A 13,951-nucleotide genomic window follows, 5' to 3' on the forward strand; every position below is an offset into this window, starting at 1 on the left:
TGTTAGGAGAGTGAGAACAATTTGCAAGCAATCCAGCTTACATCACATCTCAGCTTTAAAAGCTCAACTCCACACTCTCTATTTCTGAACTGAGAAAGTTCCTCGGATGAGAAGCGAAACGTCTTCAACTACAGAATAGAAGTCCAGTTGTTTTTGTTTTTTAACTTTTTTGAATTTACCATGGCCTGGATGACTGAGAATCTACACCAGCATACTCTCTCATGGCTCACTCGTCATCCAGCAAACTGGCAGCTCTAGTCACCTCCAACCTCTGAATGCTCCGTCAAACCTGTCCCGCTCTCCTTCGCACCGCTCAGCAACCAGGCCATCAGGATCCTCTTCGCCGTATTCTGTGTATGGAGCACCTTTCGGTACAAAACCAAACTCCTTCATCTGCTTAACCTGATTCCACTCACGGCTCCCGAACGACTCCTCCTCTCTTTAAAACTAAGCATTTTGATTTTCCCTCAGTATAAACGTTTCCTATGTTCACCAATCTCCTGTTCTGCCTCCAGAACTCCCACACCCGGTGATCCCTCTCCGTTCCCTGGCCTCCCTTCCAGACTCCCTGTTGACTGACCTGAATAGTTGTCTAACTTAAATAAAACCCTTAAAACTTTCCTGTTCTTCTGAAGTAGTTTCATGCATGTGGGTCATAAAATTACCTCAAATCATGACACATCCATCCATTCATCCACTTTCTTATCTGTTTATCCATGTTCAGGTCACAGAGGCAAAAGGTCTAGGAGGGAAATTCTGCCATCCCTCTCCCCAACTACACTCCAGGTCCTCCTGGGGTATCTCAATGTGTTGCCAGGCAATAGAGGGTATACAATATAATCTTTCCAGTATGTTCTGAGTCTGCATTCAAGTCATCATCCCAGTGGGACATGCCTGGAAAATCTTGAGCGGGAGGTGTCCAGGTAATCAGATGCCTGAACCACCTCAGAAGATATCTTTTAATGAGGAGGAGCAGCAGTGTCTCTACTCCAAGGTCTTCCTGGATGACTGAACTCCTCACCTTATCTCTAAGGCTGAATGTGGCCACCCTATGGAGGAAGCCCATTTCAGCTGCTTATAACCATAGATGAGGGTTTGGACAAGTTAAATTGAAAACATTACCTTGTCTCAACTTTTTCTAAAAATAAAACAAGTTGGGTGCAAATGTCATTTTGTCTTCATGCAGCCAAATAAATGAACTCAGTTCTGATTTGGCATTTTGAGTTGGTCCTAAAGACACCAATTTAACATGTTTAATCTGGTGTGTAAATTTCAAAGGGTTGAGTTTATAAGGGCAAAATCTCTAAAAAGCTGTTGGTATGTCTGAATTCACTGCGTGGTACAATAAAAATATATATATATATTTTTTTTAATTTAACTAATCACAGAACTTATCACAACACATTTACAGTCTTTACCTCTACTATGTTGCAACAATCTTGGCCATACAGGTAGAGCTGACAGATGTATTGCAACAGTGAAGTCATCATACATTGGTATAACTTCAAAAGAGATATTTTCCCTGCAGAGCCAACTTAGATTATTTTCTGTTTCAGCACCATCTCCTGTGCCCTCAAAAACTCATGCTATGTTAGCTTCAACCCTCTTTTGGACCTAAGCAAAAAAAAAACAAAAGATCAAACCATTTACATCAGGTGTTGTGTGACTAACCAGACTAATTAAAATGTTGTGAAACCATTGTTAAAAAAATAGAGCCATTGTAGTGCCTCTTTTAAGACAAAACAATTTAAATAAATAAGTTTCACACTGATTTACAATTAAATCAGCAGTGGAATTTTAAGATTAGTCTCTTCTTCCTGATGTTTAATATGGCTGGTTGTGTTGTGAATGCTGCAGTCACAGTCATAGTTTCTTGCATATAATGAAAGAGATGTTTAAACTAATGTAATGTTATTCTGCGCTTGGTCTTTGCCTGTGAAAAACAAACCAGTTCTTAGCAGGAACCAATCTGGATCTGACTATTGAACCAACCTTGAACTAGAACTGGAACTGCTACAGCTGAAAAGATTTACACCAAGAGAAGAAGAAAAAAAAGGCTCTAAACATATGCTGTGAGTTAGAGAGCAAGACATTAACCAAACACTAATCAATATGCTAAAATTGAACCTGATTTGAAACATTAGTTAAGTTAAAAAAAAATAAAAAAAACAAGAAAAGAGAAGTGAAAAACCGAACTGAACTGAGAGAAGTAAGAAATTGTCTGGATTAAAAAAAAAAGATCCTCTGATGACTATGTTTGTCTAACTCATTTTGTCATCTTCTAGCATCAGCCTCTGAGCACATCATTGATTTTTCTGGAAGAGATTTAATCCAGCAGGCAGGAAGACACAAACAACGGGCCGATTTTAGCAGAAGATGAGGAGCAGGGGAGAGTGGGGACATCTCAGGGATAGATTTGTTAAATCTCAGGAAGGTGATACTGCTTGTTTTTCCTCCAGGGTGACATTAAGAATGTGACATGGAAATCGAAGTAGAGAGTGAGTAGTGACAAAGAATATGATATAAAGAGGTAGATGTGTTTGTTTTTCTCCTACAGCTGTTGAGTTAGACTTGCTGTAAACATACAGCAACACAGTATTTGTGTGCAACTACCACATTTAGTCTATATAGTGGTACAGACTAAAAACATAGGGAAGACCTTTGTTTGTTTATGTGTGTAGCTGCAGGCAACATTAATATCAGCAGGTACGTTGAAGAGCCACACACTCACCCATTTGATTCTTGTTAGGTAGGTAGTACGCATTAAGGGCCTGTGGGGGAAGAAGCCACCTGTGGAAAAAAACAGCTTCAGACAAGTTTTTAAAGACAGGATCTTTCACACACATTCAAATAACTCAACTATATTCCAAATAAAGACACTGAACACAACCCCAAACACCTCTGTCTATTTCCACTAAACCTTTGGTGGAGATATTTACTCAGTAAGTTTCCATAGCCAAAGTTCCTCTCTGAATACAAATCATGAATGGTTCTTTTATGATAATCCACTTAAAACCAATTCAGTTGATTGGCATAAAGTCCCCCAAATGACTAAATCAAAGAGTGAGATATCCTTTTTCTGTGAGTGGAAGACTGATGGCTCTGAATGAACTGTGTAGAAACAGGGGAGACAAACAGGAGGAGAAGGAGGAGCGTTTCTATCTTTTTTAGTCGTGACAAGACAGAGTAAGGGATGAAACATTTTAGCGATAAAGAGGGAGTCTGGGATTTAACTCTTCAGGGCATTGAGTGTGGGCTAATGATACAGTTGTTCTGAGCACCTTGGAATACTGATGTGACTGTAATGTGTTGTCATAACAGAGAGGCACTCAATCCAGGCGTACAGGGCTGCATTTTAGAAAAATGAACCATATGTCCCACAGCACTCTTTCCACTGCCTGGCTGTTAAAGATAAGTACATCAAATGGATTTTCTCCAGCTGTTTATGGCAATTTGGTATCTGTTTGTTAAATTTATGGGGAAACATCAACAAATATGACAAACTAAATGAGATTCACAGAGACACATGTTAGGCATGTCAAATACATTAGAGGAACACATTCACAGTTGTGTAGCTGGGGCCTCAGTCTGGATCTTAGATGTAAGAACCCTGTTTAACTGAGTACAGCATGTAGAGTGAGCTGAGATGGGTGTAGCTTGTGGGACATCTAAGGAGATAAGATGCTTACGCTGTCTTGTCCACTTCTTCATGTATTTTCTTGACAGACAGCTTTATATTGAACTTGATACTGTTGAGGATGTTTTTGAAGTAAGTCTTTTCATTCACGTCAAACTGCAAAACATAAAAATAAAGTGAATGTGAATATGCACAACTTTATAATTGTTAACAACCTAAAGTCATACTAAATAACATTCTCAGATTTATAGGATGTTAGGATAAATACAAAAGATCGGCAGCTGTTAAAAGTAAAAAAAAAATAAGACTATGATTTCCTAAATTGTAGAGATGTATGTCAAACAATGTTTTTTGTGTGCAATGCAACAAGGTAAAGTTGTGTTTAAAATGTCCCCTCTACACTCACTCATTACAGTGATCATTATACGCTAGATTAAACAGGGGATAAGAGCCAGAGCTGTGGTTCTGCATTTTAAACTCTATTTCAATGCAGTGGCACTTCATAATTATGTGCATATACATATATACATTCAGGTGTTGCATAAACAGCAACAAGATACATCCAAATACCAAATACATGCCAGAATCTCAGGTGATGAACAAAATAATATTGTTTTGGCTTAGAAAATGCAAAAATCATCTGTCACTAAAACACTGGTATATATATATTAGACACACACACATATTTATTACACTTTTTCAATTATATATATTTTTTTATACAACCATAGAATGTATTTGTTACTATGTGATCATTTTCAATTTACTAAAATTATTAAATAATAGCTCCTACAAAATATTTCTTCATAGAACTGTTGATTTCAGAGTTCTAGTACATGTGGAAAACATAAAAAACAATCCGCAAAGCACTTCACGACTGAAATACAGCTTGTTTTAAGTTGTGATTTAATATGTTTAATTGAGCTCAAGTCAGCTTAATTCAATTCATTTGAACTATATTAACAGGGGAAAACTGTTTGCTTTCAGCTCTCCACAAGTGAAACAAAGGTAAGAATAAATGAAAAAACAAAACATAAATACAGTCAGGACTCAATACAATAATTCTAAAATAATGAAAACCATAAAATAATAACAGTTAACAGATCAATAAAAACAAGTTTGGTATGAGGTTATTTGAAGCATATTAAAAAGATAAATTGTTAAACTTTAAGTTATCACAGTCCGGAGTTGTACAGTTTGATAGATACAGACAGGAATGATTTTCTGGGGCGTTAAGGACATCTTTACAATGTATCATATACTAACTCAAACATTTTAAATACTGTTTTAGGTAACATTTTTTCAATAATTTCACAGCTGAGACTGAGACACTTGAGATGAGATATTTTCAACAAGTCTGAAAATGACAATAACGAGCTTTAGCTTTAGCATTAGCCTTGATTAGCTTGCTGAGTTGTCTTAGGCTGCAATGCATTTGGGCCTGTTTCCCAAGATGTACAGCACAACTTTTACTTTTGACCAGACTTTATGGGCACTATAGAAATTTACAGATAAGTCAACATTTTCTCTACTTATTAACTATGTAGTGAATTAGAGTACTCTTATAACACAGAATTACCTGGCTATACACACACACACACACACACACACACACACACACACACACACATAAATATATATAAACATTTTCCACATAGCAGTTTTACTTCATGTCTTGGGTCCTCTACCAGAGGCCTGGGAGCTCGATGGTTCTCTTCAGTATCTTAGCTGTTCCTAGGACTGCTCTCTTCTGGACAGAGATCTCTGAGGTTCTTCCTGAGATCTGTTGGAGCCACTCTTCCAGTTTGGGGGTCACAGCACCGAGTGCTACGATGACCACTGGTACCACTGAGGCCTTGACTCTCCACAACTTCTCTTTTTCTTCTTTCACCCCTTGGTGTTTCTCCAGCTTTTCGTGCTTCTTCTTCCTGATGTTACAGTCACTTGGGACTGCTACATCTATCACCACTGCTTTCTTCTATCACAACAATGTCCGGTCGGTTAGCCATCACCTGTTTGCCAGTCTTTATCTGGAAGTCCCACAGTATCTGAGCCCTGCCATTCTCCACCACCTTAGGTGGAGTCTCCTACTTTGACTGTGGGACTTCCAGTCCATACTCGGTACAGATGTTCCTGTGCACCACTCCAGCCATTTGGTTATGGTGTTCCATGTATGCTTTGCCTGCCTGCATCTTACATCCTGCCATTATGTGCTGGACTGTCTCAGGGGCATCTTTACACAGCCTGCATCTTGGGTCCTGCCTGGTATGATAGACCCCGGCCTCTATTGCACTTGTGCTGCCATGAGGGCTAGGCCTTTGATATCCTAAATTAAATTTCCATTTTTTAAATCTGAATATAAAACAAACAGTCTATTTTTATTCATGCACATTGTTATCTATTAGGAGAGTCCTGAATGTATATTTCTTGATAAGGGCCTGGTTTTATTTACATTTGGTAGCTGGATAAACAAGCCCAGTGTAAATGGTCCACTTCTTTATATAAACAATTTTATCATCAGAATGTAAATTATAGTGCATTTTTTGTAAATCTGAATTTAATCACAAAGGATGCATGGTTATGTGTGATGATGAGAACTTCTTTAGTCATAGACAAAAAGCAGGATTCTTGGAAGAATGATTGCTTTCTATGATGTGTGGGTACTTGTGTGTAGTAATGATGACTGCAAGGCTTAGATGAAATAAGAGGTTCATGACTCACCCCATACTCTTTATCAATGAGCTCAGGTTTGAGCAAGAAGTCTGGGTATCCTGTCATTACCATCATGTACTTGAGCTGGAACAAGTGGAGAAGAAAATGGTGACGCAGGAAAAGAAAAACAACCAAACTGGTTCAACAAAATCTCACATCTACTGTAGTGGTGACTAAAAACTCACACATGCATACTTGTCTTTAGACCCACACTCACACATTCATCAGCTAATCAAGCCAACCCAATGTAATAGGATTACAGCGAAGCTCTTTATATTCTGAATGGCCCCTAAAAGGATTATAACTTTGGATTGTAAAAGTATTAGAAGGGATATCTTGCAGTGCAGATCCTAAATCAGCACAACAGAGAAATCCGGATTAGACAATCTTCTTTTTTCAAAGTCAAGCCCTTGATGTGTCACACAGCTATCTCCCCCAAAGAAAAGTAATACAAAGAAATTAAATCCTTTTCAAACAGTAATCGGATCTGGCATTAAGTCATATTTGTAATACTGAGGCTTGGTTTAGCTTCTCAACCTTTGCTCTGGCAGCCTCTTTGGTGGCCTCATCCATCCAATCCAACTCCTGCAGTCGAAGATCTAGGGAATGCTTTATGTCCTCTACCAGCTCCTGTACCTGAAGACAGAGTACATCAAAGATCAAAAAGTTTTAAAGACTAAAAGACAGTAAAATGTGTGTCAGAATGTTATGACATAGTTTTTAATGTTTAATTGTTGCCAAGGTGGCCAACGAAACAATGTGCATATCCAAGAATGCAGTTTTGCAAGCCATGCACATGAAAATAAGCTGTGATTTTCCAAAAACGCTGCTCAAAATGCAGCCACACGGCTTGTTGGTCATTTGGTTGCAGACACTCAAGAGTTCAGTGAGACTACAGTTGAAAATTAACATATTTTCTTGCAATTTTCCCACTGTTTGAGGGATTTTTATTACCAACAATTCTCTCAGCAGTCTCAAGGCAGTGAGATACCACCATAAACAGAGTTTTAAAGATATAAGGTATCAATACTACTGAAGTTGTTGAATTTAAGATTGTCAGGATTTGGGGTTTCTTTTTGTACTATTGTTGTTTTTCATGTTTCAGTTTGGATTTATTGTTTGATTTTCTTTATGCTTTTTGCTCCTTGTGTCTTTGCATTTCTGTCATCATTCACTTGTCCTCTGTTATCACTTGTTTACCTGCCACACCTATCTCCACCTGCTCCTAGTTAGTGATTACTCACCTGTGCCCACTTCCCCTAATTACCCTCTGCCTTTAAAACACAATCATCTCCTCCACTTACTCACTGGTCCATTATTGCTACATGCATTGTTTGGTTCCCTTCATGTTTCATCTCTGGGGTTTTGCCTCATGTTTGGATTTAATTTACGCTTTGTGTTTAGTTAATTCTTGCTGCCAAGTCAGTTTTTGTTTTTGCTTCTTTTCATTTAAAAAATAAATTATTTTTATTCCTTGAATTCAAGATGAGTCTGCGCATTGGGTTCGCCTCCATCTCTTCCCAACCTGATAAAGATGCTTTTGTTTTGCACATGCTGACTACAAGCTTTTATAAAAATCCTTCTTCTCTAACATTATTAAGAAAACTAGTCTGAAGTTATACTTGCATGTAAGAAACTCGGGACCTTTTACAATTAGGATACTATACATAGGAAGTAATTACAACCCAAACCTATTTAATGATGTTCAAAGTACTTTATGCATTATAGTTCTAAACTTTAGCAGTAATTTAAAAGTTCATAGGAGATGAAGAAAGAAAGCTTGACCAAAGGTGAAGTTTGTGACATGAAGAATATGAGTACCGTATAGAAAGACGGTGAGATGGCGAAGATAGGCAGCTTAACAGAAAAGCAAGGGGTGACAGAGGTTAAAAATCCCATTGAGATCTATATCCCCATGACACAAGACTACAGTACAAATTCAGACAGGGGAAATTTATTGGAAAGTGAAAGCACTGAATGACAGAGTTGGGAGGATTATTTGTGAATGACTAGAAAACTAAGCTAAAACTAAAGGTGAATGAGAGGCAGGCACCAGAGATATTGTAATTAGTGTAGATAGGGTTTTAAGATCCCAGTTCAGCAATCAATCCAAATTGTTCTTCTCCTTTAGCCGCCACTGAAGGAGAAGGCAGAACAATGTTTTTGCATGTGTGTGTGTGCGTGTCTGCATGTGTGTGCATGTGGTATTTGTTTGCCTGTACCATTAGCAAAATGTCTCAAGAATCACTGAATTACTGAATTACTGCTGAACAAAACTTTCAGAAGTAATTGTTGGGTTGACATCTACAAATTTCCAGTTCAATTCAATTCAAGATGGCCACCACAGCAAATCTTTGATTAAAAGCTTGACATTAACTGTTGGAGTCAACCTTAGATGTTAGCAAATCATCTAAACTACTGGACGGATTTCAATGACTCAGAAAGTAATTATTAGCTGTATATCTACAACTGATTAACTTTTGGTGTTAACCCAATTCAGGATGGCAGCCACAGCTAATTGATCTTAGCCTACAATCAAATGACTATACTTTAGTGAATGTTAAAGATACTGAGCTAAAATATGGTGTGAGAGTAGCTGACACTCATTCACAACACAAACTCTAAGCACTAACAGATCATATAAAATCAGATATCAAACATTGCAATACCACATTAGATATCATGTGATGTTATTTTTTAGGTTTGACCAAAATTACTGTAACTGTCATTTCTAAAGATAAGATAATCTTAGTTTAAACCTGTAGTATGAAAGGCAGTAGGTGATAGGCAGTTCTTCAGTGAATGCTAGGTATTTAATATATCTGTGTACTGGCACTGTACAGATTAGGGGAAATAAGCTGTTTAACTGAAATAAAGTCAGTTTGATTATTTACACTGGCTCAGAAGCCTCCTGAGTCCCCTGAGCCCTAGTCTGATCCAGTCACTCATGGGTTCCAATCCGCTCCAGCCTTCAAGTCTCAATTCTTCGAGGGCTTTGAGCCTCAGCTCCCTGAGCTCTCCAAGTCTGCTAGGTCCCCAGTGTTTCCAGAACCTCCAGCATCCCCAGCCACTCCAGAACCACCTTTAGCTCCTCCAGAGATCCCTAAGTCTGTTCCTGTGTATGGGCTGCTGCCTTCTATTCCTGTTTCTCTGGGGTTCCCATCTCCATGGCCTCCAGGGATCCTGCCTCTGGTGTTTCCATCTCCAGGTCCTCCAAGGTCCCATGCTCCTAAGCCTTCAGGGTCCCTTGATACAGAGACTTCAGGGGTCCCACACACCCTAATCTTCAGTACCTTCAAAATGGACTGGGATGATGCCACTTACTCCTGTGTCTTCAAGGGGGTTTCTGATGAGGCCCCTCCTTCCTTCGTGTATAGGAGTGGGTCAAAGATAACGCACCACACCGCCTGTTTCTGAGGTGGTCCAGGAGGACGCCTCTTATCCAACTGTCTGTAGGGAGGTTTAGGACAAGACCTTCTCTGCGTCTGTCTGGACAGATGCTGGACCGTTTGTTCGGACATCCCATGTGAACTCTGCCTCTTGTAGAGACTGTTCTCGAGCCGTCCGCCTGAATTCTGCCTCCCGTTGGGATGGTTCTCGGGCTGTTCACCTGGACTCTTCGCGTTTTTTCTTGTTGGTCTTGGTGTCTCTCTCTGGGTTCATTTTCCTAAAACCTGATAGCTCCAATTTTTGTTTTAATGCTCTCCACCGCTCAATTTCCTACCCCAAAATGACTTTCTGTTGACTCTCACTCCTGCAGCTTTTAGTTGCCCTTTCTTTTCAGAAGACAGAAGAACTCTACTTTTTTCTTTCAACCTGGTGTCTCTGATTTCATTGTTTTTCCTTTGACTCTGTTTAGATCCGGAATCATTTTACTGACTCAATATCCGTTGTGTGTGGGAGGACAACAAACAAACAACTGATAATTGTTTGCAACAAAACTGATTCCGTTGACTTTGCGCATTTATTACAAATTATGTGGTGGATCTTTGGTACTGAATGATGCATATTTAGTGGTTAATTTGGTCATAGATGATACGCATATACAAAAAAATTCAAATCAAAAGCACTGAAAAATTGCATACTTTTGAATCCATTGTGGCTTTGACGAAACAAAAAAAATAATGGATATACATCTGTGACTGATTAATCTTTGGAATAAATCCAATTCAAGATGGCTGCCACAGCCAAGTAAACTTATAAAACAAACAAACAAAAAATGGCTATAGTTCAGAATTAGTATGGTAGTAGCTAAGGGTGCATTCACGCCAGCCCTGTTTAGTCTGCTTTAATCAAACTCTAGTTTGTTTGCCTGGTGAGGTGTGAATGCACAATCAAACTCTTATGTGGAAAAAAAAGCGAACTCTGGTCTGCCTTAAAACCTAGGTCTCGGTTCGGTTGAAGTGAACTCTGGCGCAGTTTGAATGCATATGTGAATGCAAGTGGACCAAAGACCGCTCCAAAAACAGGATGCGGACTATAGCACAGGGCCTTCTGGGTAAATACAACCAAAACAAACGTGTGTTTCTACCACTAGCACGATAAATTACTCATTCTGAGCCTATTCATGAAAAATGTTTGTTTGACACATGTACCACAGGCAAAACAGAAATCCTAAAACCGCTAAAACTTGACACCACTCCATTTTTGTTTGCTGTCCCAGAACAAGGAAGTTGTACTCAGTGTCTTCTTCAGAGGTTTTAGTGTTGTTTCCTTCAGCACTTCTTGGTGCAGCGCCACCACAGGCGAGGGGGGGTACAGGTTGCTCAAAGGGTTTGGCTTGATTGACTCAGTGAAGTGTGAATGAGAACCGCACCAGCTGAAAATGGAACCAATGTTGCAATTTTGGTCCCCAGTCGAACCCAGTCTACCAAACTGTCAGTGCAAGACTTTTGCTTAAAACTTTAGAATTATCTACTGGACTTTACCCTTTTTGTCTGTTAGTAAAATATCTCATAAATTACTGGACTAACTTTAATTAATCTTTTAGCAAGTAACTATTGGACATACAGTACATCTACCATTCATTTATGTTTGGAGTCAATCCATTTAAAGATGGCTGACTCAGTTAATCAACATTAACCAAGACAAAAATGTTTATTACTTAGTTAACTTTACAAATATTGAGCTAACACTTGATGTGGTAGCAGATGAAGGTCATAAACAACACATACTCTGAGCATGACACTTTGAAATATTGCATGAGACTGCACATAATGTTTTTTTCAAGGTTTGATCAAAATGTCTATATCTTTCTTCTCAACATATTGTGAGATATTACTTTATAACTCTGACATGAAAGGTAGCAGGTGATATACATTTTATCAAGAAATACTAGGCCTTTATTTATATGCTGTGCTTTTGTTGAAAAGTAATGAGAAATAATTTGTGTATTAAATAAATTTTGCTATTTTGCTTTTTAATCCTTAAAATTGAACATGTCTCATTTCAGCACAAATAACACTAAAGGAAAAAAAATCAAAAATAAGATTTGTAGTTAGGCAGTCACAACATCACTTCATCCATCCATCAGTCTGCATAAATTCTGACCTTTGCTTTGCTTTGAGAAGAAAAGTGTTGCTGGACAAACAATGCCCCCAGGGCCATGCCAAAGTGTTTGTTGGCCTGAGTAAGACAAAGTCTGCCCAGTTCCAGCTGCTGCTCTGTGCCGTCAATCTCCCGAGAAAATTCGTGGATGGTGCTTCGAAAGGCAGTAGACAGGTGTTCACTTAGTGCCGCCACGATTCGCCACAACATGTAGTTATGGAGAACTCTAGAACAACAAAAAAAAGTTAGTTTATGTCATGTCGGATTAAAAAATATATAGTAAAATTGTTTTAAAAGCTTTTATTTCCCAGGTAATATTATTAAAGACTTTCTCTCAAGAGAAATTTGTTTCAAGTTAAAATACAAAATAACAATGTTGTTACAAAGAGATGTAATAGTTGACCCAATGATATGATACAAGTTGGCCCTTGTGAAAACCTCACATCAAAGCATAATAAAATACAAAATAGTAAAAAAAAGAAAAAATACTTGAGAAAAGGAACAGCGATGATGTGCGTTTTTCACAGTGTTTACCTAAGATTAAGATTATTTAGTGGAAAAACTAAATGTAAGGAAAGTAACAGGAAGGTTAGTTTATCTTTTAATTATTGGATAAAGGATTTGTTTTCCTTTTAAAAAGTGAATCAGAAAAAAATGACTTCTTTTTTTATCTTGAAAAACAAATTAAAAATCTATTATTTTTCTTTTTCTATGCAAAAAAAAAATTAAATGTCTTATTTCATTTTCAATTTAAAAAACAAAAACTCACAACAGAACAGCATATTGAAAATATTTAAAAATCATGTTTTCACCTGGGATATAAAAAGACGAACCAAATTCCCCCAGTCATGGTGGAGTCAGGGTAAAGGGACGCCTCACGGTGCTGACTATAGTTGCTCATGTTATAAACTGTTATGTGCTAATGTATTGTATCCTGTGTGATCTATCCATCCATTTTCTTTACCCGCTACTCCTTTCCAGGTCGCAGGGAGCTAGTGTCTGTCTCCAGCAGTCACTCTGCAAGAGGCGGGGGAGACTCTGGACAGGTCGCAAGTCCATCTCAAAGACACATACAGACAAACAACCATTCATGCTCTCACTCACAACTAGGGACAAGTTTAGAGTTACCAATTAACCTAACGTGCATGTTTTTGGTCTGTGGGAGGAAACCCGAGTACCTTAAGTAAACCCATGTGAGCACAGGAAGAACATGTAAACTCCACCCAGAAACGCCCCCGGTCAGGAAGCGATCCAACAATCTCCTTGCTGGAAATCAACAGCTCTAACCACTATACCGCTGTCCCACCCTCCTGTGTGATCAATATAGGAAAATGTTTAAAATATACTTTTATATGTGGATATCCTTGCTTAATTATGGTAGTGTTGTAACAACAACCATATACTGCTGATTACAAGCAGCCAATTTGAAAATTAGAGTTGGCTCAAATTTCGATCTAGCCAACCTTGGGTAGTTTTAACACATCTGAGTTGGAGTATTAGTTTGACCCAGCATATTGGGTAGGTTTTTGACCCCCCAATTGGGTTGCCATGACAAATTTGTTAAATTAGAGCTACAAATAAATTAAGTTAAAGGGGAACTGAAATCAAATCTCAAAAAATTGACATTTCATCAATGTTATTTAGTCAAAAACAACCACACAACATTCCAGTGACCCATTTTTCTGACCTAAAACTTAAATAAACTTTAAGTCAATATTTTCCGAAATGGTGATTTGTGGGATGGAGTTCCCGTCCTGGGTCATGATGTGTGCTGTGCCCCGGCGGGCCAAGAACGCCACTACTGTCCAGTTGTTTACTAGTGGAAATGGAAGAATCATAACGACCGAGTTGGGAACATGGAACGGTGAGAACAGATTACACAGATCGTTGTCATGACATCAGTACACAACACAGCAAATTAACATAAAGACGGCAGGAGAGAGCTAACGTTGTTACCTTGAAGCTAACCAGATGCTATTTCGAAGCTAACCGGATGCTAACTTGTGAGTAGCATTTATGAACTCTCACACCAGAGTAAACTAATCAACAGCAGTT

The 13,951-nt window shown here is 38.4% G+C and overlaps 1 protein-coding gene across 3 annotated transcripts in view; it reads right to left on the bottom strand.

Annotated features, from left to right (window-relative positions):
• LOC108240659 (endothelin-converting enzyme-like 1) overlaps positions 1-13,951 on the bottom strand; it is a 60,562-nt gene that overhangs the window by 17,341 nt on the left and 29,270 nt on the right. The window contains exons 2-6 of one of the 3 annotated variants that reach the window (XM_017424280.3): positions 11,900-12,122; positions 6,887-6,985; positions 6,359-6,433; positions 3,690-3,793; positions 2,732-2,790 (exon numbers count right to left, since the gene is read on the bottom strand). In XM_017424280.3, coding sequence (XP_017279769.1) covers positions 2,732-2,790; positions 3,690-3,793; positions 6,359-6,433; positions 6,887-6,985; positions 11,900-12,106 — 544 coding nt within the window. In that variant the 5' untranslated portion in view covers positions 12,107-12,122. Of the gene's footprint in view, positions 1-2,731; positions 2,791-3,689; positions 3,794-6,358; positions 6,434-6,886; positions 6,986-11,899; positions 12,552-13,951 lie in introns of those variants that run through there. The other 2 variants (XM_037973373.1, XM_017424281.3) reach the window with 2 other exon arrangements.

Source organism: Kryptolebias marmoratus, linkage group LG22 (genome assembly GCF_001649575.2).
Source record: "Kryptolebias marmoratus isolate JLee-2015 linkage group LG22, ASM164957v2, whole genome shotgun sequence".
In the NCBI taxonomy this organism is placed as follows: domain Eukaryota; kingdom Metazoa; phylum Chordata; class Actinopteri; order Cyprinodontiformes; family Rivulidae; genus Kryptolebias; species Kryptolebias marmoratus.